The sequence below is a fragment of the Octopus bimaculoides genome, chromosome 10 (assembly GCF_046866305.1).
Source record: "Octopus bimaculoides isolate indiv1 chromosome 10, ASM4686630v1, whole genome shotgun sequence".
In the NCBI taxonomy this organism is placed as follows: Eukaryota; Metazoa; Mollusca; class Cephalopoda; order Octopoda; family Octopodidae; genus Octopus; species Octopus bimaculoides.
The window spans coordinates 90339942-90365701 of NC_142937.1; the positions used below are offsets into that span (position 1 = coordinate 90339942).

Consider the following 25760-nt stretch of genomic DNA (forward strand, 5'->3'; position numbering starts at 1 on the left):
TCATTCACCCCTCCCCTAACTCAAGAACTCCTAAACACCTTGAATCTGTTGTCACCTGCTTCCATGGATTCTGCTAAAAGCAGGCCCAGTCTTGACACCACTCTTCTGCAAACTGGAAGCTGATTCAGAGAGAAAACACTGAAAAAACAAAGTATTGACCCACTGCTTGACTGATACTTTTATGTATTTATCCCAGATGGATGAAAGATAAAATTGACCTTGATGGAATTTGAACACAGAGTACAGAGAACTGGAATGAAATGCTGCAAAGTATTGTGTTCAACACTTAGTTCTATGAATTAAATTTTTAAAAATTGTTTTTAGTTTATGAGGTCAAAGAAAAGTTAAGCAAAAAAACTTGATGGGGAAAAATCAACAGGCATTATTGTTAGAAATGTAGCACAAGGGAACCCAAAGACCCAGTCTTCAATGACAAAGCATTGCTTATAATTTTGATATTTCTGTTAAATTTTGCAAACTGTCTTCTTACCCATCTTTCTTTGTTAATCTTCAATTGTAAACAAGCTCTTATCTTTCTTATCTTATCTTATGGCATTGCAATATATTCTTTCATAAGTAAATATTTGTGTCGTTGAAGTAAATAAGAATTTGCACCTTACCCACTTCCAGTCATAGCCTTTCTCTGAAAAGTTCATAAGTATGAATAAACCTGAGTTACGAGGTTTCTCTACATACCTTTGTTGATCAAGACCCAGCAAGATTTTTTTCTTGTTTTTTTTTCTTATTTGTTGTTTTACTTTATTTGTTAATGTTTTAGCTTACACCTTACCTCAAACTGAAAATACACGTCTGATAGTCCACTAATATTAAAAAGAATTAACATATAAAAAGAGAAGAAACAGACAATCAAAATTAATAACAGTATATCTATCTTTATTTACCAGAGATATTTGTTACAAAAGTGTTAAAATGAGTCAGTGATAATGAATACATGGGGAAAAAAGATTTCTTTCCGAGACCCCAAATTGTTTTGAGTATTGCAGATGGTTACCAGAGCATGCTCTTGTGGTCCAAGCAGAATCTTTGACTGATCACTGACCCATACTATCACAGATCAATTTGTAATAAACACAATGAGCATACCATGTTATCCTGAGTCAGAGATGACCAAATCAGTGATGACCAAGGATAGATGTATCAAGAATTTGATGAAGAATAGAGAAATGAAAAACATGTTTGTTGAAATTGTCGCAAACAACTATGGTGAATTCTTTTGGATGACATTTCAGAAAGCTTAAAATATGGCTTGTGATACAATTAATGATACTTGAGCACACAAATTGTAAACAATATTGAAGCTGAGTTCTGAGAGAAAATATTGAGATTGAGGTTTCTAATTTTTCTGTCTCTTGACTGAAATTATCTCCATTCAAGAAGACAGACTTTATAAGCATCAACAATGGTGCTTATGTGTTATGTTAATCAATAATAACTGCCAGAACTTTAGATAGATCTGATGCTCTCAGATCCAATGTTCTCTTACATAATTATTATTATTATTATTATTATCATTATCATTATTATTATTATTATTATTATTATTATTATTATTATTATTATTACTATTATTATTATTATTATTATTATAGTACGCTAGAAAAAATGCTAAGTGACATTTCGTCTATCTTTACATTCTGAGTTCAAATTCCACCGAGGTCATCTTTGCTTTGCATTCTTTCAGGGTGGATAAAATAAGTACCAGTGAAACACTGGGGTCAATGTAACCGATTAGTCTCCTCTTCCAAAATTTTGGGTCTTGTGCCTTTAGTAGAAAGGATTATTATTATTGTTATCATTATTATTACTAGCTGGACCCATGAAAACTCCATGGAAAACATAAAAAGAATGTAAGCGTTACTTTATTTCACATTGTTCCATTCATCCCAGCTAGCAAAGGTGAGTATATTTCTTCCAACACATTACATTGTACATTAAAATCCCACCAAGGTTGACTTTGCCTTTCATCTTTTTGACGTAGATAAAATAAGTACCAGTTGAGCAGTGGAGTCAATGTCATCAACAAGTACACCACCCCACTCAAACTTACTGGCCTTGTGCCAACATTTGAAGCCATTATTATTGGTTTAGTGGAAGACTGTAATAGTGTTACATGCAATTGTCATCCTGAGAATAGTGGTTCAAATCTACCTCCTGAGACGATGCTAGACTGATAGGATCATTAGAATACTGGATAAAATGCTTTGCACTATTTGTTTCAGTTCTTTACATTCTGAGTTATAATGCCACCCAGGTCATCTTTACCTTTCATCCTTTGAGCTTGATAAAGTACCAGGCAAATACTAGGGTCCATCGTATCAACTAATTCTCCCTTCTCAGATTTACTGGCCTTGTGCCTAAATCAGAAATCATTACCATTCCAAGCTATATTACATGTTTCTAGACCATTCTTGGACAGTTTCAGTCATATATTGGTTCTTCTATGAGAAGAAGTTGTTAGCCCCTTCTTTAATGTAGTTTCTGATGTAAAAACAGGCAACAATGTCATGGCTGGAATAGCTTTTATCATGAATTTATTCAAGCAAGAAGTAACCAGCTAAATTTCCTTCCATCACACATAATGCATCATCAACATCATCATCATTTTACATCCTTTTTTCCAGGCTCATGTGGGTTGGATGGAATTTGTTGAGGTGGATTTTCTGTGGCTTGATGCTGTCTCAGTTGCCAACCCTTACCTGTTTCTAAGTAAAATCATATTTCTCCATGTCCAGAGATGTGTTTTCATGAAAAATTAGAAACAAAGGATACTGCTTACATGGTAGTGACACCCATTTACAAACATCACGCAGAGTCAAAACAAGGAGACAGTAACACACACACACACAAACTATTTATATCTATGTGTCTTGTGTTACTATAGTAATACTAGAATATTATCAAAGATCTTTTTCATCTATTAAGACTTCATGATATGAATATAACATTTAGCTTATTTCAGGATCACATATTAGCAATGTCATAGTGACTTGTCACTTCAAAGACTTGAGTTTTATCATTTCTGACCATATCTACCATGAGCTGTAAGGTTGGAATGATAACAACAAAAATAATAACAATAATCTCTGATTAAGACTTAAACTATTCTAATGCTCTAATTATTCTGCTAGCTCGCTTCTGCAACGGTTTCAAATTCAGGTACATGATCAGCAATTTTAAGATGAGAGCATTAGTTGATAGCATCTACCTCACTAATTCTTTGGAACTTTATTTTACCAACCCCGAAAGAATGAAGGCAAAATTATATATATATATATATATATATACTAAGTTAGCAATAGTAGAGGATGTTCTGAAAGTAGTGTTTCTCTCCCTCTCCACCACCCTCGTCTCTCTCTCTCTCTCTCTCTCTCTCTCTCCTGCCAAGTAACCTTGTACCTCCTCTACAACAAAACGCCTGTTTCTGTCTCTCTGCTTCACTATAACCTTTCATCATTCAACACAAGATCACCTCCTCCAATGCCCCTCCCCTCTCAAAAGAGTTTTTTTTTTGTCTTGCAAGTACTTGGTGACCCTGTCAGTGCAGGTGCCACTTAAAAGCACCCAGTCCACACTGTAAAGTCATTGGCATTTGGAAGGGCATCCAACTGTAAAAACCTTGCAAAGTTCACTCTACTGAGTGGTTGGTGTTAGGAAGGGCATCCAGCTGTAAAAATCCTGCCAAAACAGCTACAGAAGTCTGGTCCAGGCTTCTGCTTGGCCAGCTCTTATCAAACCGTCCCACCCATGCCAGCATGGAAGGCAGACATTAAATGATGATGATGATATACGAGGGGAAGTAAAAAATTATCCATACTTTTGCCATAACATATCTTTATTATCGACACACTGCCTTATAGTTGGTACTATTGTGGTCACATGATCAAAGTTTGAGACTGATTGCACCGTTTTTCTTTTTGGCTTTACAGAGTAAGCATGGCTGCTCCACTAGCAATGTGCATCAAAGAAGAACAAAAGCAGTGATCCGAGAGATGATAAAAGTGAACCAGTTTACCATTACCGTCTCTCAAGCTTGCTGAATCTTCTCATCAGTGATGGAGGTTGATTGACATCCTTGTGTGTCATGCTTGTCTGACCACTTTTAAGCTTCTTGATCTACTCATACACACTTCTACACAGTAGTGCACTGTCCCAGAATTATGCTAAAAGCTTCTGATGAATTTCAGCACCTGACACATCTTCCTACCAGAGAAATCAGATCACTGCTCTTTGTTCTTCTTTGGTGCACATTTCTAGTGGAGCAGCCATGCTTACTCTGTAAAGTCAGAAAGTAAAATGGTGTGATCAGGCTCAAACTTCGATCACGTGACCACAATAGTACTAACTATAAGCATGCATGCACAAAAGGCAGTGTGACAATAATAAAGATATGTTATGGCAAAAGTGTGAATAAATTTTGACTTCCCCTCATATATATATATATATATATATATTCAATATACAGTCCTGCTCAAGTCTGAATACACAGTAAAAAATAAGATTGTAAGATTTATTACTGCAACTGATTTAGCAGAGGAACAAAAAATTATCAACATCCTATGCAGACTTTTCATGCTGGAATGGAGTTGGAAGATAATATCTTGCTCCAAAGTCTTAATTTTAGCATGGTGTCTATGGTTGGATGCCCTTCCTAACACCCAGCTACTTTATTGAGTAAACTGAGTACATTTTTATCATTCATTAGTCCTGTAGAAGTTGTTTTGCTTTTGGTAAGCCTTAAAGAGTCCTCTCAATCCTGCATTATCTCAGCTAAATCTTCAAACTACTTTACAAAGTACACTGGATGCTTTTTTCCATACTGTCATGTTTTGTTTACACTAGACCAATTTTTATAACTCCTGTGAAATTTTAAATGAATTTTCTTTGTTTTTTTTTTGTTGGGTGTTTTGCAACTAGATGGAATTTTTTTATAATTGACATTTTATTGTCTCATTAGTACATTACATAGTTGATGACAACTCATGAAGTATGCCAACAGAATTGAGGCCCAATTTGCAAATTATTTGTATCCACCTGTCAAGTGAAAGTGAGAAAAAAAAAGAAACACTGCTGGCAGCACCAACAAAAACATTCAGCTAAGTTGATGTCATCTTGAACATAAATCCATTGCCACATGAGGCAATAATTTGTGCTCTTTTTTTAGTTGGCAATTCTATAAATAGATAAAATATTGATGTGCCTTGCTGTATGACAAATGACAAATAGACGATGAAATTAAGAAATAACATTTCTCCATTCATATCTCATAATATGAATTAACTTTGTTAGTTTATAAGTAATTGTTTTTGTTTTCATATAAAAACATATTTATAAAAATACTAGATTTAATCTTTTATTCGGACTTTTGATTAGAACCGTAGAGTGAAGAGCATTTCTTCATATCAGTCTATGGTAGGAGAAAGAGAAAGCAGAAACTTCTAAGGATAGATTTGTAGGTAGATCAATACAAAGCTGGATAAATAAACAAAGTGATAAAGGGATAAATGAATAAATAGGTAGATTATATAGATAGGTAGGTCGCTGAACAGTTAAATAGATATTTAAATATAAGACAAATATCAAATATGAGAAACTATGGTAGTTAAACTAAACATATTCAGAACAAACGCTTCCAAGCATAGACAATATGGGGAAGATACAGTTAATGTAATCAACTTTATTCTTTTATTAGTACAATATTTCGCCGACCCGAAACAATGAAATTCAGAGTTGGCTTCGGCGAGGTTTGAACCCAGATTCTAAAGGGACATAATTCAGGAGATTTGGTATGTCAGGAGAGTTGGCAAATGAAAAATAACCTGGATGTACGTCACGTGGGACAGTCAGTTCAAGGGCGGCAACTGCAGTTTGTTTCATCCTCTCTGTGTCAGGTAAGGGAAATTTCTGAACGAATTTTTATTTTAACCCAAATAATATACTAATCTTTTATTTCAAAGTATTTTATTTCTTGTAAAATTATTTTTATCTTTTCAGTTTATTTAATTTTCATTTGCGTTTAATCTTCTATTTAATTTCTTCTGTAATTAAAACTTACCACATGGTAACAGAGAGCGAAAATTTTGAAGGTAACTTAACTTTTTCTGAACTATACTTCGAAGTTCTTTATTATTTCTTTATTATAGTTTACTTCGAAGTTCTTTATTATAGTTTACTACTTATAAATCTATCCTATATAGTAAAACACGGCCAAGATAAAGAGTTGTTTACGACTTAAGTTTTGCGAACTGTTTATGAAAGCAGCAACATGAAATTTATCAAGGTCCGTTAGCTTTGGTTATCTTAATTTTCTGATACTTTTTATAAACAATTTCCGAATGTCTTTCAGTGCTATATTCTGAGCAATAATTTCCAAAGCCAAAAGACAACGGTGCTGTTTAGAATTTTAAAATATGTTAGTACTTAATAGGGAAAAAGCACAATTTCTAGTTGAAATGACTGCCAAATTTCCTCCAAATTACATCCTACCATCTTGGTTTACTATCAATGCTAAATCCCCATGCTCAACTGCTACAAACAAATTCGCTCTTCTCTGCAGCCTGCCAGTGACCCCACCTGTATCTTTTGAGTACACAATAAAGAGTCTCTACTTATTGAGCATGGTCACTTCCCAGATAATAGGTTTCTGTATTATTCCTATTTTAACTCCTGTCCATTGTCCAGTAATCTTTCGTCACACATCTGTGACCTTTTCGGCGACACTTTCCGTCTTCGTCTGTGCTCCGCTTAGTCCATTCTGAATTTCTGTATTGCTAAAAACTTCTCACACTGGGGGAAGGCAGTAGTGGTTTCCCTACCAGGTGCAAAGGTACAAATCTTAACTGCATCCCATCTAAGCTGATTCTCTTCTTAGCTGCTTTGTAACTCTCTGCCAATTTCATAATTTCGTCTTTCAATTTGATGCTCCTTTCGGTACACTTTTCTAAGCTTTTTTTTTTTTCGTTGCCTTTGTATTAGTCGATGATGATAGTGCTATGACAGTCTTTGACACCTTATGTTACTTGATTAACTGTGTAAAGTAACTACTATGTGTCCTACTTCACCAGATATTTTCAGCACCATGACCACTATCCCTGATGGACCTGCAGCTTTCCTTGCCATCATATCCATTACAGCTCTTTCAATCTTATAACTGCCAACTTCAATAGTTAATAGCTCTACTTGTGTTAGTTTCTCTCTCTCTCTCACACACACACTTTTCTTTATTCAACTGCATTTCTATACATGTTTCTTCTTGGTGTCTGTATGCATCACTGTCATTCCACACTGGTTTGCAATCCTAGAATATCTCACAATGTAAAACATTGCTATAAACCTCTTTTAGTTGCCTGATATCATTCCTTGCTTACAGCTTTTCCAGATCTACATCATGGTTTTTATTGCTGTTTTTTTGTATCATTCCACCATCATGCCATCCTCTGTTTGGCTGGAACATTACTCTATGTATTTCTAATCAGACTTTTCGATATGCTTTGCATTAAGTACATTAACGGTAGCTTATCGGTAATCTTCAAGTTTAGGGGGATAAAAAAAATAAATAAAAATATTCAAGGGAAATAACTGAACGATTTACCAGTATTATCCGTTTTCTTCTAGCTGTTTATAAATAAATCACACCCTAACCCTAACGTCAATCAAATCACGAGTGTGATTTATTTATAAACAGAGATGTACGGAGAATACTGGTAAGACGTTCAGTTACTTACCTTGAATATTTTTATTTATTTTTTTATCCCCCTAAACTTGAAGATTACCGCTTATCTTTTGTTTTTTTTTTGCATATGGTAGCTCTATAAAATACAGTCATGTACTAATTGTTAGAGTAGAGAAACGTTCATTTGTTTTAGTGGTTCAGGCTTCATCTAGTAGAATAAAGACATTATATTATGTATTCTGTTTTTGACTCTAAGGTGTAGTTTGAGAGAGATGTGACTGCTATTTCTAGCTGGTCAAATGAAGCTTAACTCAAAAAGTCTCTTTTTTTCGAACTGAAACTAACAACATGATGGTAACAACCTTATTTACTCTCTACTAATGTATATTGTGTCTTTTTGATGTTGATCTTACTAATCCTATTGACACTATAATTTCCATGGTGAACTTCTTTTTCAGCCAAGACATATTGTCCAAATTTCAAAAATGGCTGATGCAGGAAAAGGTGCCAGGTCTACAGAGGCAAAGGGAAAAGAGAAACAGAAGAAACTACGTGAACTAGTTGATCAAGAAGAATATATTCTGAGGAAACGGCTCCCACGCACATTTCCAAAGAGACCTAATGATGTATACATTAGCAAAAAGACTAATTTCAAAGCACAAATGATTCGTTGTCAAACATTTCTAGACAATGGCAACAAAGTCTATATCCATGCTTTAGGAGCTGCTATTAACAGAGCAGTCAATTTAGCATTGCAACTGAAGGCTAATGGTTGCGGTTCTGTGGAAATATCCACTAACACTTCAACAGTTTACCTCACTGATGACTTGGAACCAACAAATGATAAACTAGAATATGAGACATTAACGAGAACCAATTCAGCAATTCACATAAAAGTGTATCGACCCCCAAAATTAAAAGATTAGGTCAACAGAATAAATACCCATCTTTTTTTTATACCTTTATTTTTTTTTCAATGCAATTGTTTTACATTTTGAAATTTATTTTTATAAATAATTGTCTGCAAGTCTAATGAATGTCTTTGTCATCTTTCATCTGAATCAGTAAAATATCAGACCCTTTACACCTGAGAGATAACCTCTCTCATGCCAGCAGCATGTAGCCATCTGCTTTGCCAGTCACCCGTATTTTAAATGGGTTTCGTCTATAAATGGATTTTTAATGAGTTTCTATATGCTTGTGTTTACTCTTAGCTCTTTTACTTTCTAGACAATACTATTATTCAAAATTGCTACCCACAGCTCTTAGGACAATGTTGACAACTGAACAATACGGAGTGATTTTCTTGTACGAATATAAGTTGGGTCACTCTGCTACCGAAGCTCTACAAAACTTCAAGCAGGCTTTTGGTAGCGATTCTGTTGACATTAGAACTTTCAGAGATAGTTCCAAAGATTTTGTTCAGGAAATGAAAGCCTTAAAAATGAACCAAGAGGTAGACCAAAATCAGTTATTCGGCATGATGAATTGAATGCTTTGGTTAAGCGAAATCCGAGGAAACTGTCCAAAAAATCAGATCAGAGCTCCAGACATCTCCTGCAACTGCTTCTCAACACTTAAAGAAAATTGGAAAAGTCAAAAATAATGGGATTCAAAAAAAACAGACACCTTACAGTATGTTCCATGTTGACTTCTTGGTTGGAAAGAGAACCATTTTTGTATCAACTCATTACATGTGATGAGAAATAGATACTCTTTGATAACAGCAGGAGGACAGGACAGTGGTTAGATGCAGAAGAGTCACCAAACCACTACCCACAACCACCATTGCATCCTAAAAATTTGATGGTCACTGTATGGTGGTCAACAAAGTGGGTTATTCATTTTTGCAACAGGGAAAAACTGTAATAACATCTTATTGTCAGGAAATTGACTGTATGCATGAAAAATTAAAAAATTAGTGAATAGAGATGGCCCAATTTTGCATCATGATAATGCACGGCCTTAGGCTTCTCAAACTATGGTGCACAGGTTGCAAAGCCTGAATTATGAAATTTTGGCACATCCTCCTGATATCTCTCCTACTAATTGTCACATATCTAAACACTTCGGTACTGGCAACAGCCATGCTCAAATGGTGTTTCTTTTTTACATGCCACCTGCACAGGAGTCAGTCCAATGTTTTGTTCAAATGGTGCTGTTGGCGTTAGCACGCCGGGCGAAATACTTAACGAAATTTCGTCTGTCTTTACGTTCTGAGTTCAAATTCCGCTGAGGTCGACTTTGCCTTTCATCCTTTTGGGGTTGATAAATTAAGTACCAGTTGCATACTGGGGTCAATCTAATCGACTGGCCCCTCCCCCAAAATGTCAGGCCTTGCACCTAGAGTAGAAAAGAATTATATAGCATTCATAATTTCTACAATTGTGCCTCTATCTGGTACCTGTTTACAGCTAGATAGACTGAACCAAGATCTGTCTTTATCAGAGACTTTCAATCTTCAACCATTTAGCCATGAATCCCATCAAAGTCAATTTTGCCCATCATCCTTCAGGAGATCCGTATATAAAGAATGGACAGTTATAGCCTAGAATGCATTTGATCATATGTCTGTTTAATGAAAATCGACCTGGGACTAAACAACAGTAGTTCTTTATTTACATTTGTCCTCATCTTGTTTGTTATTAACACAACGTTTCGGCTGATATACCCTCCAGGCTTCATCAGGTGTCTTGGGAAAATTTCGAACCTGGGTTCTCATCCCTAAGGTATTTTTCGATGTTATTCGAAATTTCCCCAAGACACTTGATGAAGGCTGGAGGGGATATCAAGCGAAACGTTATGAGAACAAATATCCATCAAATGTAAATAATGTACGTAATTCCTCATCTCTTAAAATATAGAACTGAACAGTAGTTCTGTTCCAAACAGTTTTCATGCCAGAATGGATTTCATGTAACTATTTGGTGTGAGTGGAAAAAAGACTAAGGTAAGTTTAATTTCTCCCACTCTTTAAATAAACATTTTATTTAGGTATTAATATATCAGTCTCGTATATTTTCTTCCATAAAGACTTTATTCTCGCTGTCTCTTCTTTATCTGAATGAAGCGGCAAAAAGGAGACCAGTCCATTATATAATATACTGTCATCAGATTGGCTTTCTAGATGTTTGACCTACAAAAAAGAGATAAACAAAAATTAAGATATAATTGTTGAATTATTTCAGATATGATAAAGAGAAAACTAACAAAATTTGTCAAAAGCTTCAAAATGTGTTGTTATTGTAAAAATGGTGGATGGCAGAATTAGGCCAGCCAAAATGTTTTACAGTACAAATAATACTTCACTTTACGAGGCCCCGGGGTTTACGAGTTTTATTTTTCAGCTCACTTTTATATAGGAAGCTGAAATTTTTGAACGAAGAGCAAAAGTTTCTACTACAATAACAAATGCTTCTTCATGTTAGTGAGAAATTTATAGAGAGCGAAAGAAAAAAGTTTCTTCTAAGCAAACAACTTGAGATTTGTTTTTTATGTTAAAAAGAAATCTACAAGTCTGTCTATGAGTGCTTGTGAATCAGCAATCACATCTACAAGTGATGTTGTGCGCAAGTCTAGTGAAAGTCATTCAGAAAACAATTATAATAATCATCCTTTCTACTATAAGCACAAAGCCTGAAATTTGGGGGCAGGGTAAGTCGATTACATTGACCCCAGTACTTAATTTATTGACCCCGAAAGGGTAAAAGGCAAAGTTGACCTCTGTGGAATTTGAACTCAGAGTATAGCAATAGATGAAATACCACTAAGCATTTTGCCCAGCCACCTTAACAATTATAATATTTTTTTTATTATAAGTGATCTTGACATTCTTTTTTACATAAAATATTCTTTACATTCCACTTTTGTTTTATTGCCATTTATTTATGAGTATTATAAATTTTATAGGTTAAAATATTTTTCTAGAAACAAATTACACTTTATAACATTGCTACTATGGGAAAATTACTGCTCTGCTTTATGAGTGGTCTCAGGGAATGAATTAACTCGTATATCAAGGCATTACTGTATTTAGTTACATCCCTTTATTATTTGACTTCAAATTCTGCTGGGTTCAACAAAGCAAGTAGTTTGGGGTTGATTTAAGCAACTATTATCCAACATTTGTGGCATTAGGTTGTAAAATTAAGGTAACTAGGCTAAATTCTTTTGTGTTTAGTCAAAAAATTATATATTCTGCATTCAAATCCAGTGGCAGCTTGTAAATAAAATTAGTTGGGGGTGCTGCTTCAGAAAATTTTAGCTGTTTTAATATTGTGTTAAAGGAAAGAAACATATAAAAAGAAAATTTATGTATAAACTTGATCAGTTTGTGTTTTAGCCACTACCAGGTAGTGTGTTTAATTTGTTCATTGAACACTGCTGTGAATTCCCCCTTGTTTTTCAAAAATACCCACTAAATCACAAAATAAGGTGAGGAAATGTGCCCTATTTTCCAAATCCTGGAAGCAGGATAATAATCTAATTCTACATTTTATCACATTCAAGAATATAAACATGTTTTTTAGCACAACATGCGTGGAGTGAAAAAAGAAACATTCCCTTTCACTCGGCACTGTTCCTGCAGTGCTCGCTCTCCCTTGTGCGAAGCTTCCTATCTCGGACATGTGAGCATGCACACAACAGCCAAACACTGTGTCACTGGAACTGTGAAGCGCACAGTTCTATACAAGGATTTTTTGTATTTTTTACATAAACTAAGGGATGGCTACTGACATTAAGCTTAAGGATTATATAATGTATAAAGAAAGAATTAAAAGGACTCAATATATTGAATGTTATCGATAATATCAAGTGGAAATAAGGGGTGCCACAGTTCCTATACATGAGCCACCACTGTTCAAATCCCACAAAGATGAAATTTAAGAACTGAAAGTAAATATAATTCTGGGGATGGGGATATTTAAGTAACCCCCATGACAAAAAAATAAACGCCAGTAGATACCACCGGTTGTAATTTTCTGCTACGAGCAACAAATGCATTGTAAAAATTAATAAGTACATTCTAGTTTCATTGTATTGAGTTTTAATTTCTACCACAAGAAAAGTCATCAATAGGCATGCATTCTAACCAAGGGAAAATGTGTTACTCTTCCAAGTTGTGCCACAGAAACCAGAAATAACAACTTGCTTAGCATTTGGAAATGTGCAAAATCTGTTTAAACTGAGCGTTTACAATAACTCCAGATAATGATTGCTATCTTTTAATGTTAAATTGTTTAAAAATACAACTGCAGTCCTTCTTTCTCAAACTGAGTAAAGTGGAGATACAGGATGATTGTTATTTTCCAATTAGGTAAACCAAAACTGGTAGGGGTGTCTTGATCAACCATCCATAGAATTCACTAAACTACACTATACAGCAGAGAGGTGATGGTTTCAATTATGTGTTACCTGTTTTCTGACATACTGCACTGCAAGTTCAAGGTTCTGAGGCTCGGTATACTTTGATGCAAACAGGTTTCTCCAGAGTGCACTGGCAAGCAGTGTGTCACTTGACATCAAACCCTGAAATCGAGAACATAATCATTTAACAATAATATGTGGAATATATATGTGAACTTAAAATAATGGAGGTATGACATGTAAAAAAACTCTATTTTAATAACACACCAAGGGATATTAAATAATTGTGAAATGTTTAGGACAGAGCTTTTAATCAGTTTCAAATGGCTGATTTGATAGTGTAAGAATAAAAACCAAAAAAACAAGAAAGAGTTTCTCGTTAAATAAGCAAATTTAATTATTTAAAATAAAATTTCAAAAATGACATTGCTTTGGCAATAGGCACAAGGCCGGAAATTATGGGGGAGGGGGTTAGCTGATTACATTGACTCCAGTGCCCAACTGATACTTATTTCATCAACCCTGAAAGGACAAAAGGCAAAGTCAACCTCAGCAAAATTTGAACTCAAAACATAAAGATCTAAGTGTTTTGCCTGGCGTGCTAACAATTCTTCCAGCTAGCCAGCTTTTGACCCCATGACATATTTGCTTGAATTTCTCTTATGCCTTTTCTATATACTAAGACAATACAAGATCAAGTTATTGTGGTAATTATCTGCATTCGTTTTCATTCTGTCAATTGTTATGGTTCTTGCCAACACATCAGCCACACAACTGTGGATCATCATAGGATCTTGACTACACAGCAGCAGGCATACAGCTGTTGATTATGATAGCATTTGTCTATGCAACAACAGCCACACAACAGAGGATTGCCGTAGTTCTTGGCTACATAAAAAACAACATGCAGCTGTGGATCACCATAGCTCTACTTGATACAATAAGATCCATATAGCAAAAGTTCAGCATTTTTTCCAGAAAACAGAAGAGAAATGAAAGGTTGTAATATTTGGATCTGGATATCATAACTAACAAGATCAACTAAAAATGAGACCACATGTTTGAACGTAACAGAAGTTGAATTTAGCCATCCAACGACTGTGTAGAGGTGACCTACAGTTCAGTGTGTGTAGTGCTGATCTATGGAAATAAGCTACAAATATGTGAGAAATGATTTTTATTTGCTGACCAACAATCACACAACTTTTAATCAGAACTTAAGTCTGGATCCAATTATAAAATTGATTTAAATTGAAAGATTATTATCAGATGGTCTGGTGCCTATTATTCTCAATGAGAGAACTCAATGGAGAGTAACATTTTCTATCCAGAAACAATGAAAAGACAGCAAAATATTTGTATACATATCCAGTTAGTAGGTAGTCCAATATTTTATCCATAACCATTTCATTTCAGGACAATCTATGATTTAAAAGTTTAATAAGTTACACAATTGACTATAATCTGTACAAGACATGTTTCTCACCTCATCATATGAAAATAAGGCAGCATTAAAGTGAAATACAAGCTCATGCATGGCTTCTTGATTTTGTGAAATCTGAAAATAATAAAAAATTCCCTTAGAATTTACCATATTATAAACACTGACATATTACTTTTAATACTAGCATTGTCATATTGTTGCTGAACACTTATCTGGAAGTTTCCCTGTGTATTATTCCAAGCAATAATGTCCTTCCCTTTAACTGCAGTTCAGCTTTGAAAGTTACAAATAATTGTTGTTTTTATCTACTCAAAACCTGAAGAAAACATTGTAAGTGAGAGGTGCCAAATATCAGAAAGATCCAGGGAACCTTTGATTTCTATAGCATTAAGTAGACTCATCACAGACTGGATATTTGTTTATTATAGCTTTCTCATAGAGAAACTGAATCCAGGACTGCAAGCCAACAAATCCTTCGTCAATTGTACACTAATCAGTTAGAATAGACACATTACTGACTTACAGTAATGTGGATTTAATCATCAATGGTTAAGTGTCTTAGCCATCAAATACAAGGCAACATCACTGTGAACTACAGAGCCTGGGGCTGTTTATCAACCACACTATCAATAACAACATTCTCATGATAAATAGAAATGATAATAATTGTTTCTAGTTTAGACACAAGGCCAGCAATTCTTGTATTAGATTGGTACTTTATTTTAACAAACCGGGTGGGATGAGTGGCAAAGTTGATGTTGGCAGGATTTGAACTCAGCATAAAGTGCTAGAATAAATATTGTTTTCAAATTTAGGCTCAATGCAAGGTATTTTAGGACAGGGAGCAAGTTGATTACATCGACCCCATTGCTCAACTGGTAATTATTTTATCAACTCCGAAAAGATGAAAGGTAAAGTCAACCTTGGTGAAATAAAGAGCTGGAACAAATATTACAAGTCATTTCAGTCCAAGTCATCTAACATAGACATAAGGTCTGAAATTTGAGTGGAAGAAGAACATAATCAACTACTTAATTGACACTATTTTATCAACCTTGGAATGAAGATGAAAGACAGAGTCAACTTCAGCAGGATTTGAACTCTGAGTATACAGAGATGTAACTAAATATGGCAAAGCATTTTGTCCAAAGCTCTAACAAGTGTGCCAATCCACAGTGTGATTGTTTCTAACTTAAGTACAAGGCCAGTAGTTTTAATGGGTTAGTGTTAGTCAATATTATTGGCCCTAATACTTAATTGGTACTTTATTTCATCAACTCTGGGAGGATGAAAAGCAGTGTTGACTTTGGTAAGATTTGAACTCAAAGCATAAAAATTGAAAAGCTTTTTTCTGATGCGTTTATGATTATGCTATTTCACTGCCTTACCAAAGCTACTAGCAATAATAACAACAACAAAAATAATAATGGTAATAACTCTATAAATTATTATGGTAAAAGGATCTTAAAAATTCATGTTAATAATCCATAAAATCAATGATAATTAAGTAAATCAGTGATAATTAAGATAATCAATAATAATAATTAATGACAAAGCTTATTAAATGTATAAATAAAGTTCTTACTCCTCCTCCAACTTTACTAGTTCGTTTTTTCACATCAGTCCAGAATGCTTTGACAAAGTTTTTACGGACAAATTCTCCTTCAAGCTGAGCTTGTGATAGTCGTACTAAAATCAACCTACAGAATAAAAGACAAAGGTTATAATAATAATAATCATAATAATAGTAATGATGATGATGGTTTCAAATTTTAGCACAAAGCCAGCAATTTCATGGGAATGGTTAAGTTGATTATGTTGATTCCAGTAATCGTTACTTATTTTATCAACCCCCAAAAGAATAAAAGGCAAAATTTGAACACAAAATGTAAACAAGGACAAAATGCTGCTGAGCATTTTGTCCAATATGTTTATTCTGCCAACTCGCTGCCTTAATAATAATAATAGAGAAATTAAGGCCAATAGGCCAGATATAGTTGTCAGAGATCATGAAGGAAAAAAATGCTTTCTTATTGATGTATATCAATACCAGCAGATGACAACGTTTCCCAAAAAGAAATGGAGAAACTTTCAAAATACAACGACCTGGAAATAGAGGTAAGTCGAATGTGGAATCTAAAAACAGAAACAATTCCTATCATAGTAGGTGCCTTAGGTATAATAAAAAAATATTCAGACAAATACATAACAAAAACACCAGGACTTACAAATATATACAACACACAGAAAATTGCACTACTGAGCACTGCACACATCCTACGCAAAACACTTTCAATACATTGAAAATAAGAGCACCACAGCACATAGCCAAGGCACACAGAGCTACGCTCGGTAGTGAAGTGAAAGCATGCTATAAAAATAAAACTACTGCATAATAATAATAATAATAATGGCTTTAACCAGAAGATTCAGACAGGGGCGAGTAGACCCCATTGATCGCAAGGGTTGACTGATACTCATTCTCTCTACTCCAGAAAGATAAAAAGCAAAGTTGACCTAGGCAGGATTTGAACTCACAGATTAAGGAACATAAAGAGCCAAAACAAATACCAGAGAGATGAAAGGCAAAATTGACCCTGGCAGGATTTGAATTCAGAATAGAGAGAGGCAGAAGAAATATCACAAGGCATTTTTTTTTTTCCAGTTCTTTAACAATTCTGCTAATCCAACACCTTAACAACAGCATCATCATTTAACATCTGCTTTCCATGCTGGCATGAGTAGGACAGTTTTACAGGGAACCAACAAGCTGCAGGGCTGCATCGGGCTCCAATGTCATCTTTGGCAGGGTTTCTATGTCTGGATGCCCTTCCTAATGCCAACCACTTTACAGAGTGTACTAGTAGCTTTTTTTCATGTCACTGGCACTAGTGAGATTGTCATGAAACTTGCAAGATATAAAAGACAATAATAATAATAATTGTTTCCGTTTTGGGCCAGCAATTCTTAGAGCTGGGCAGTGGGTAGTGAATACCATCAAAACAGTACTTGACTGGTACTTTATTTTATTGGCCCCAAAAGGATGAAAGGTAAGGCAAAGCTAGCCTCAGCAGGATTTGAGCTCAGAACATAAGAGCTGCAACAAATACTGCAAAGTATTTTCACTGACACTAACGAGCCTTAATAATTTCTGTTTTAAGTACAAAGCCAGTAACTTGGGGGAGGGTTTAGTCAATTAATTAAATTCTGTTATTTGATTGGTACTCTATTCTAGCGGCCCTCGACACATGAATGGCAATGGTGAGGTTCACCTTGGCAAGATTTGAACAAAGAATGTAAAGAGCCATAGCTAAATACCACAAGGCATTTGAGTTCAATTCTGTTGATCCCTTCACCTTTTAGTTTTTTTTGTTGCTACAAATGAGACAACTGATGGGGAGGGACAAGGACAAAACATTAAAACCAGTGAGGAGGGAGAGGTTGTGTGGAATAAGGAAACAGACATAAGAAACAGGAATAAAAACATGCAATGAAATAAAATGATTTACAACAGCTGCCTACAAGGATCTTGTATTGCTCCAACGACTGACGGGAACTGTGGTCTCCATTATCCACCTAATCAAGATTTGCCATGATTTCTAATATAAGCACAAGGCCTCAACACACATCCATATTTGATGGTGATGATAGTTGAGTGCTACGAAATCAAATCCCCAAGTATACAGCTGGTACTTATTTTACTTTATTGACACTAGGACATTGAAAAACAAAATCAACCCCAGCAGGATTTGAACTTAAATGTAAAGAGACATAATTGAATACCTTTCTAATAACAATAATAATAATAATGATGATGATGATTTCAAATTTTGGTACAAGGCCAGCAACTTTGGGAGCAGAGGCTTAGGCAATTTCTTCAACCCCAACACTCAACTAGTGCTTATTTTATCATCCCTGAAAGGACAAATAGGAAAGTTGACTTTGGTGGGATTTGAAAGCAGAACACAAAGAACTGGAAAAATAGATATTGGATTATTGATCTATGTTTTTAGTATTTATTTATCAAGAGACAGACAGACAGTTGGAAGAAGTGAGAAAGACAAGAAGAAATAAGAGAAGGGGTGAGTGGATGAGCTCAGTGTAATAAAAAGCACATTAAAAAAACTTTCCTTACCAAACATGTAGTTCTGAGAGTAAGAACCATGATAGATATGTATCCTCTAATTGGAAGTCTGAAATAAAAAGATATCATTAATATACATATATGTATATAAAGAATTTTGTGAACCAAGAAGATGGAATGAACAGGCTTTAATTAACAAAACACAACAATTGTTTCTGTAGAGTAATAATGAATGTTGGTTACTGAGTTTTCCAAATCATACTTTTATGTAAATTATTTTATAAATAATTACATAAGTAAATATATACATAGGTATGCGACTGTGTGTGTGTACAGTGATGGATTCAAGGGTTTCATTTATTTACAAACTAGGCAACGAATTAAGTCTTCTCTCTCAATAGGCAATGAAAAGATTTGAACTACACTGCTACTTCATTTATCAAATCTGGAAGGATGAAAGTCAAAGTTGATTTGAACTAAGGTGTCAAAATAAATCTCACAATATACTTAGTCCAAAATTCTAAGGACTTGACCACTTCACTGTCCAGATAGAGAAAGATCAAATGGATTAAGTTTTATACACCATTTGTTCATGAGACACAAGCTCAAATTTGCTATTAACATTTTGTAATGGTGGTTCTAAATAGAACATTATAGTCCACATTACCTATGTCTATTAAACTGTTGATAGAAAAAGGTACCCCCAGATTGTCAGAGAATGTTGCCAATGATAGAATGGTATCCAATCAAGGAAAGATCACATCCTCATTGCAGTTTCTCTGGACCTTAATCTAGATTACATCTGTTCACCTCGTTGATGAAAGGAATTCCTAAATTACTTGGGAATATCACTAATAATACACAAGTGTTTCTTATTTCTTGTTTGTTTCAGGCCATGAAACAGGAGCCAAACTTCAGCTCACCAAGAGTGCCTTGTGGAAAGTGGGGAGATATCTCAATATTTATAGAATGAAATGTAAAGAAAATCAGACTTGATGAGAGAGACAAAGAAAGAAGACAGAAAGAGGAACAGAAACGTTATCCAAAGAGAACTTACCATGAATCATTTCTATATAATCAGGAATTTCTGTAGAACACATATACATACTATAAGACGATCTTGCTAATCTCTGAAAAAGAAAAAAAAACAAGAAAATGCTTATATTTATATGTGTATGTATATATATATATATATATATATATATATATATATATATATACACACACACATAATGAACTCAAGTCGTGACTTTAATTCTTGGACCACACAATGTGGTATGTCTGCGTAAAGCACATTATTTCAAGTTGTCCCAGTCTACCCCCATGAAAATGAGTGCCAGCCAACTGCTGGTGCAAACCTATTTTCCTCCAGCTATCACATCCTAAATATTCTGTTGGCTCAAGTGTGAGGGAGTGCTAATGTCTGCTTGTAACTACATAGCCACCTAAAACAATTAAAGAAAGAGTGATACAAGCTACAGCTAAGCTTTTATATCTATAGATATATATACATAATATATATATATATAGTTGAAATTTATAGAAGAAAGAACTTTTTGCTGTCATCAGGGAAAGGCCCATTTTCAATATAGAAAAACACAGTTAGTAGAAATATCATACGATGTATACTTTTAAAGCATCACACAGTCGCTGATCTTGTAAAGAGAGAAATAACTAGTTTTAAATCTCTGAGTGAGAAGTATGTAGTAACAGTACCATACAGTATACAGACATGGATTACATGTCAATAACCAGCTGGAAAAGATGTTTTCCGGGGGCTGAAAGGTAGTAACATTATCCTATATAGGATTGCCACGTTGCATTGGCAAATAGACTTTACTGTGCAGTACTGTTACTATATATTTCTTCCTCAGAGATTTAAAACTATATAAGAGACCAAAGTGTATGTACGCCGCTATATATATATATATAAAAATACAAAATGGGACAAGAATGCAAAACATCCAGACAGACGATACAAAGAAAACAAGGACGGGTCATTCGGAGTTTTCTATCCTTAGTTGAGTTCCAGATTATCTTTGCAATTTCGGCTGGTTATACTCGAGATTGCTCCAATCTGGCCAGCCTCAAGGAAAAACGAAGCTAAGAACATTATATACTTCTGAGTGTGTGTGTGAGAGAGAGAGAGAGAGAGATGTAGATAAAGATAGTCGCAGAAATGCTAGAGATACTTACATATTTAGGATATCTCATTTTTGAAGACAAACCAAGTTTCTGCCGTACTTTTAGTAACCAACCTGTACTAGCTGACCTTCTTTCCTGAGAAACAGAATCTTGCTGAAAATAAAAATTGTAGAAGACAAAAATTATTTTTAACACCTCAACACACACAAGTCTATACATGCAAGCATGTCTGTATGAATATGTGATTCTGCAGTGTGTATGCATACATAGAACTTATTTAAACCTTTATTCTTCCTACAGCCTTCAACTTCGTTGACAGCCACACAACCCATATTTGAGAACTTTCCCAAAGAAGCAGTCTTCTGGAAACTTAAGAATTCACTTCTACTCAGCACACACAAAATTATTCTATTTTGTCAGTTGTTTTCATATTGAAAGGGTAAAAGGCAAAGTTGACTCAGCAGGATTTGAACTCGGAACATTAAGTACCAGAAAAAATACTATACAGCATTTTGTCTGATGCTCTACCAAACTGCTGCCCTAATCTATGATGATGATGATGATGTTTTAAATTTTGGGTACAAAGCCAGCAATTTTGGGGAGAGGTTAAGTTGATTATAACAACCCTAGTACACAACTAGCACTTATTTTATTAACCCCAAAAGGATGAAAGGTAAAGTAAACCTCAGTGGAATTTGAACTCACAACATAGTGTCAGAAGAAATGTCACTAAGCATTTTGTCCAGCGTGCTAACAATTCTGCCAGCTCACTGCCTTAATAATAATAATAATAATAATAATAATAATAATAATAATCATTTTTTCTACTATAGGCACAAGGCCTGAAATTAGGTGGGAGGGGACTAGTCGATTGCACTAACCCCCAGTGCTTCACTGGTATTTAATTTATCAATCTCAAAAGGACGAAAGGCAAAGTCAACCTCAGCAGAATTTGAACTCAGAACGTAGTGACGGGCAAAATAATAATAATAGTTTCAAACTTTGGCACAAGGCCAGCAATTTTGGAGTCAGGGTAAGCTGATTACATCAACCTCAGTATTCAACTGGTACTCATAAAAGGATGAGAGGCAAAGCCGACCTCAGCAGAATTCAAAATCAGAATATAAAGATGGACAAGATGTTGCTACGCATTTTGCCCAGCAAACTAATGATTCAACCAGGTGGCCACCTTAATAATAACAATAATAACAGCAACAACAACAAAAAAGAATAAGAACAACAATAATAATAATATTTCTAACATAAAATAATTATTTCTGAAATAATTGTTTTTAACAATAATAGTAATAATATACCTGTAATTTTGTATTTATCAAACAAGAACTCAATCTGTTTGGTAGAATATGTCTGGCTGTGATAACAGGTAATGCAGATATTTGAGTGGACAGCTGACATGATATAGATTTCTGCAGAAAAAAATAAACATGATAATTAGATTTATTTCAAATACAGGATCAATATCAATGGTTAGATTGTGAGTTAGACCTAGGGTTAAACAGCAACAATAACTATAGATATCTACAGAGAAAAAGAAAACTTAGAAATTTTTTTGGTTTTATGATTTCAAAATTTATTTGACTCTTCTCAAAATTGTTCCAGGCAAAGTCTAAATGCTATCTATAAGCAATGTTTCTACAGCTGGATGCCCTTCCTAACACCAACCACTCCAAGAGTATAGTGGGTGCTTTTTACATGCCACCAGCATGGGAGCCAGTCAGGCGGCACTGGCAATGACCACACTCAAATGGTGCTTTTTACGTGTCACCAGCACTGGCATCTACCACGCTCGAATGGTGCTTTTTACTTTTATCAGCCACAATGACGACTTCACTTGCCTCAACAGGTCTTTGCAAGCGCAGCATATCTCCAAAGGTCTTAGTCACTTGTCATCACCTCGGTGAGGCCCAACGTTCAAAGGTCATGCTTCAACACCTCACCCCAGGTCTTCCTAGGTCTACCTCTTCCACAGGTTCCCTCTACTGCTAGGGTGTGATACTTTACATATATATATATATATATATATATATATATATATATATATACACATATATATATATATATACACATATATATATATACACACACATATATATATATATATATATATATAATCGTCAGCTAAATCCACTTACAAGGCTTTGGTTACTTGGCCTAGGGTCATAATAGAAGACACTGAACCCAAGACCACATGGTTGGGAAGCAAATTTCTTAACCACAGTCATGCCTGCATATATGCCTTTAAAAGATGAGGCAATAAAAGATATTACAGTTCCAATAAACCCTGTCAACATTTTCCTTCAGGTATCCTTTTTCTTTGCCAAATCATGAAATGAGGAGGAGGCTAAATGCAGATTTCTTATTCGAATAAAAAAGCTCAGGATTTACAATGATGGGAAAGTAAGACTAGGTGATGTTCAAGCTTTTCTAAGAAACCTTTCCAACTCAGATGTAAACGGAAAATAGAGACCAATGAATGAACGGAGGAACCGTTATGTCAAGTATGAGCAACTGTAACACTGATTATATTAGGCCCTTCATGACAAGTGTAGTAACCGTGATTATATAAACATTGCAAGAGCTGGCATAGTAATGCACCAGCCTCAACATTCAATCTTCTGAAGAGGTTGGTATAAAAAAGGCCAAACTTGCTATGCCTATCCTTACCTATGGCCATAAATGTTAGGTAACGACTAAGAGTCCAATTGCAAATATAAGCAGGGTCCGTAGCTCAGAGACGAGGGAGTCTTTCCAGGTTGATTCCCTATTCCTCTGCATTGAGAGACCATAGCTCTGGTATGTGGTTAGAATGTTGCAGAAAAGGGTCAAAGGACAGATTCCTCAAGCTGAGCCAATTGGCAGGAGACCTAGGAGTAGACCAAGTATGAGATGGTTGGATAATATCCACAGTCTCAGTTGGTCAGCTTGGGAATCCAACAAGAAAGTGTCATGGCTGTTGCTTCTGATAGGACCCTCAGGAGAAGTGACTTAGAACTCTCCCAGAAATAGTGAGCGGCATATTTGCTCGGTGACACACAACACTACATTAACATTTTGATCAACCTTTAGGTTCGATTCTGTTAATCTGAACAATTTCGATCGATCTCTCTCGTTTACTCACACTCTCTGCCGATCAATCTTTTTATTAGCTGCTAACTTTAACTTATGGTGTTGTCTCTACTACATACGTTTTCAGACCTGTTACAAAAGCCGATCATACTCGTTATATGCTGTTGCTCTTCTTTCATATTTCCCTCAAATTACACCGTACCATCTTAAAATGAAGAACATCTTCGATAATGAACGAAGTCCAAGATATGTCCATGTAGCCAACTTGGCTCTTTGGAAGCTAGCTTGACCGCTACAACTATGAATTACGAAAGCAAGTCTTCGAATTTGGAGAGAGATAGGACACTCACACGTTTCTCAAGGTCATTAGTAACTTTAGACAATAAAAATTGGTTGCAACTAGGAATTGAAACCAGTACACATCTTAAATAGAGTCAATATCGCTGTGTGGAGGAAATAAGAAGAAAAAAACTACTTTTCTGAGCTCTTGTCCTTCGTCAGAGAGAGAAAGTGATGTTTTTGCCTTGGACGTGGGATAACAATACTACTTCCTCTTCCATACTCTTTGACAAAGAACCTAAAACGTTACATTTTTCATTCCTCGGGGCAAATGGACTTATCGAACTCTCCCATAGACTAAATTACAGCTGGTCAGGCTAAACCAGTCTCTTTCGATACTGTATTCACTTAGCGTTATGTAAGTAGTTATAAACCATATAACTAAAATAATAATAATAATATAAATGAAAGCTGAGTAATTAAAATGTAATAACAAACACATACGTTACTGACAACTTCTGTTAAGGTGTGGAGGTGAGCAAGCCTGCGAGTGAGCGGAGGAAGCAAGCGGTAACAAGCCATGGAATTGCCAACTTCAACCGTTTGACCTCAAAACAAGCACATGTGTTGGTCGCTTGGGTACATTACAATAAATAACATTGCGAAGGCCCCTTCTAACATTGTGCAAGTGCGGAAATGCGTGCTTTACCACTTTATATATATATATATATATATATATATATATATATATATATATATATATATCTTATAGTCTCTATATTTCTGTGTACACATCTGTGTGTACTGATATATTGTTGTTTTTGTATGTGTGTGTGCTAATGCAGCAGTGTTTGAATAAGGGATGATGTGTTTGTATTCCTTCTTAGCTGAAGAAATGTAATGAATCTTAAAAAGAAATAGAAAAATAATTCAAAGATATTAAACATTTAAATAATATCTTATATTTATTGAAAAAGAATACAAGTTACAAGAATAAACTGAAAATGGTTAAAGTGAAAAAGAAATCAGTATAAAAACAAACAAAATATAAAGGGATGCATACTCTTCAAATATAAAAATCCTACATCATACTAGGAGACGTTTTTGTTTCTCTCTAAAGATGTTTGAATTTCACAAAATTAATTTACAGTTTTAGAGGACAGAAGTATGTAAATAAATTTTGTGAATTTAATTCTTAATTTCTTAAAATCATCTCCCTTTCTCTTTGAGAATTGTTAACTGTTACTGCTAGGATTTTGTTCTCTATCTGCAGCTTACCAGTTTTCAATAAAACCGTCCAACCCATGTCAGGATGGAAAGCGGACGTTAAATGATGATGATTATGATGAACACTGCCACGTAAACGCTCCCACGCTGGTGCTGCGTAAAAGCACCTAGTACACTCTGTAAAGTGGTTGGCGTTAGGAAGGGCATCCAGCTGTAGAAACTATGCCAAAACAGACATGGAGCTTGGGCAGCTCTTCAGCTGGTCAGCTCCTGTCAAACCGTCCTACCCATGCCAGGATAGAAAACGGACGTTAAATGATGATGATGGTGCTATTTGATAAGTCATTAAGTGTTGAATTTGAAATAAATTAAAAATTCATTTTTGTGTTTGTAAAATTTTGTGATATTAAAAATAAAATCTCTTTTTCAAGGCAGCA

General features: G+C 34.9%; 2 protein-coding genes across 3 annotated transcripts; one reads left to right on the forward strand and one right to left on the reverse strand.

Moving 5' to 3' along the window:
- The first annotated feature begins 5751 nt into the window (after positions 1–5751).
- LOC106869399 (ribonuclease P protein subunit p20) lies at positions 5752–8723 on the forward strand. 2 transcript variants are annotated; one of them, XM_014915122.3, is made up of 2 exons: positions 5752–5909; positions 8149–8723. In XM_014915122.3, the coding sequence occupies exons 1-2, from the start codon at positions 5826–5828 to the stop codon at positions 8614–8616; spliced, it is 552 nt and encodes a 183-aa protein (XP_014770608.2). In that variant the 5' UTR covers positions 5752–5825; the 3' UTR covers positions 8617–8723. The 2 variants fall into 2 exon arrangements, with proteins under 2 accessions (XP_014770608.2, XP_089215119.1); XM_089358993.1 differs by lacking the exon at positions 5752–5909 and adding an exon at positions 5967–6104.
- A 1936-nt stretch (positions 8724–10659) lies between these two features.
- On the reverse strand, positions 10660–24781 carry LOC106869403 (ubiquinol-cytochrome-c reductase complex assembly factor 1). The gene is made up of 9 exons (XM_014915128.3): positions 24601–24781; positions 22047–22157; positions 20782–20883; positions 19643–19715; positions 18637–18694; positions 16087–16201; positions 14544–14615; positions 13106–13219; positions 10660–10826 (listed from the first exon to the last, which is right to left on the reverse strand). Exons 1-9 carry the CDS (start codon positions 24676–24678, stop codon positions 10677–10679), a joined length of 873 nt encoding a protein of 290 aa, XP_014770614.1. The 5' UTR covers positions 24679–24781; the 3' UTR covers positions 10660–10676.
- Positions 24782–25760: the final 979 nt, after the last annotated feature.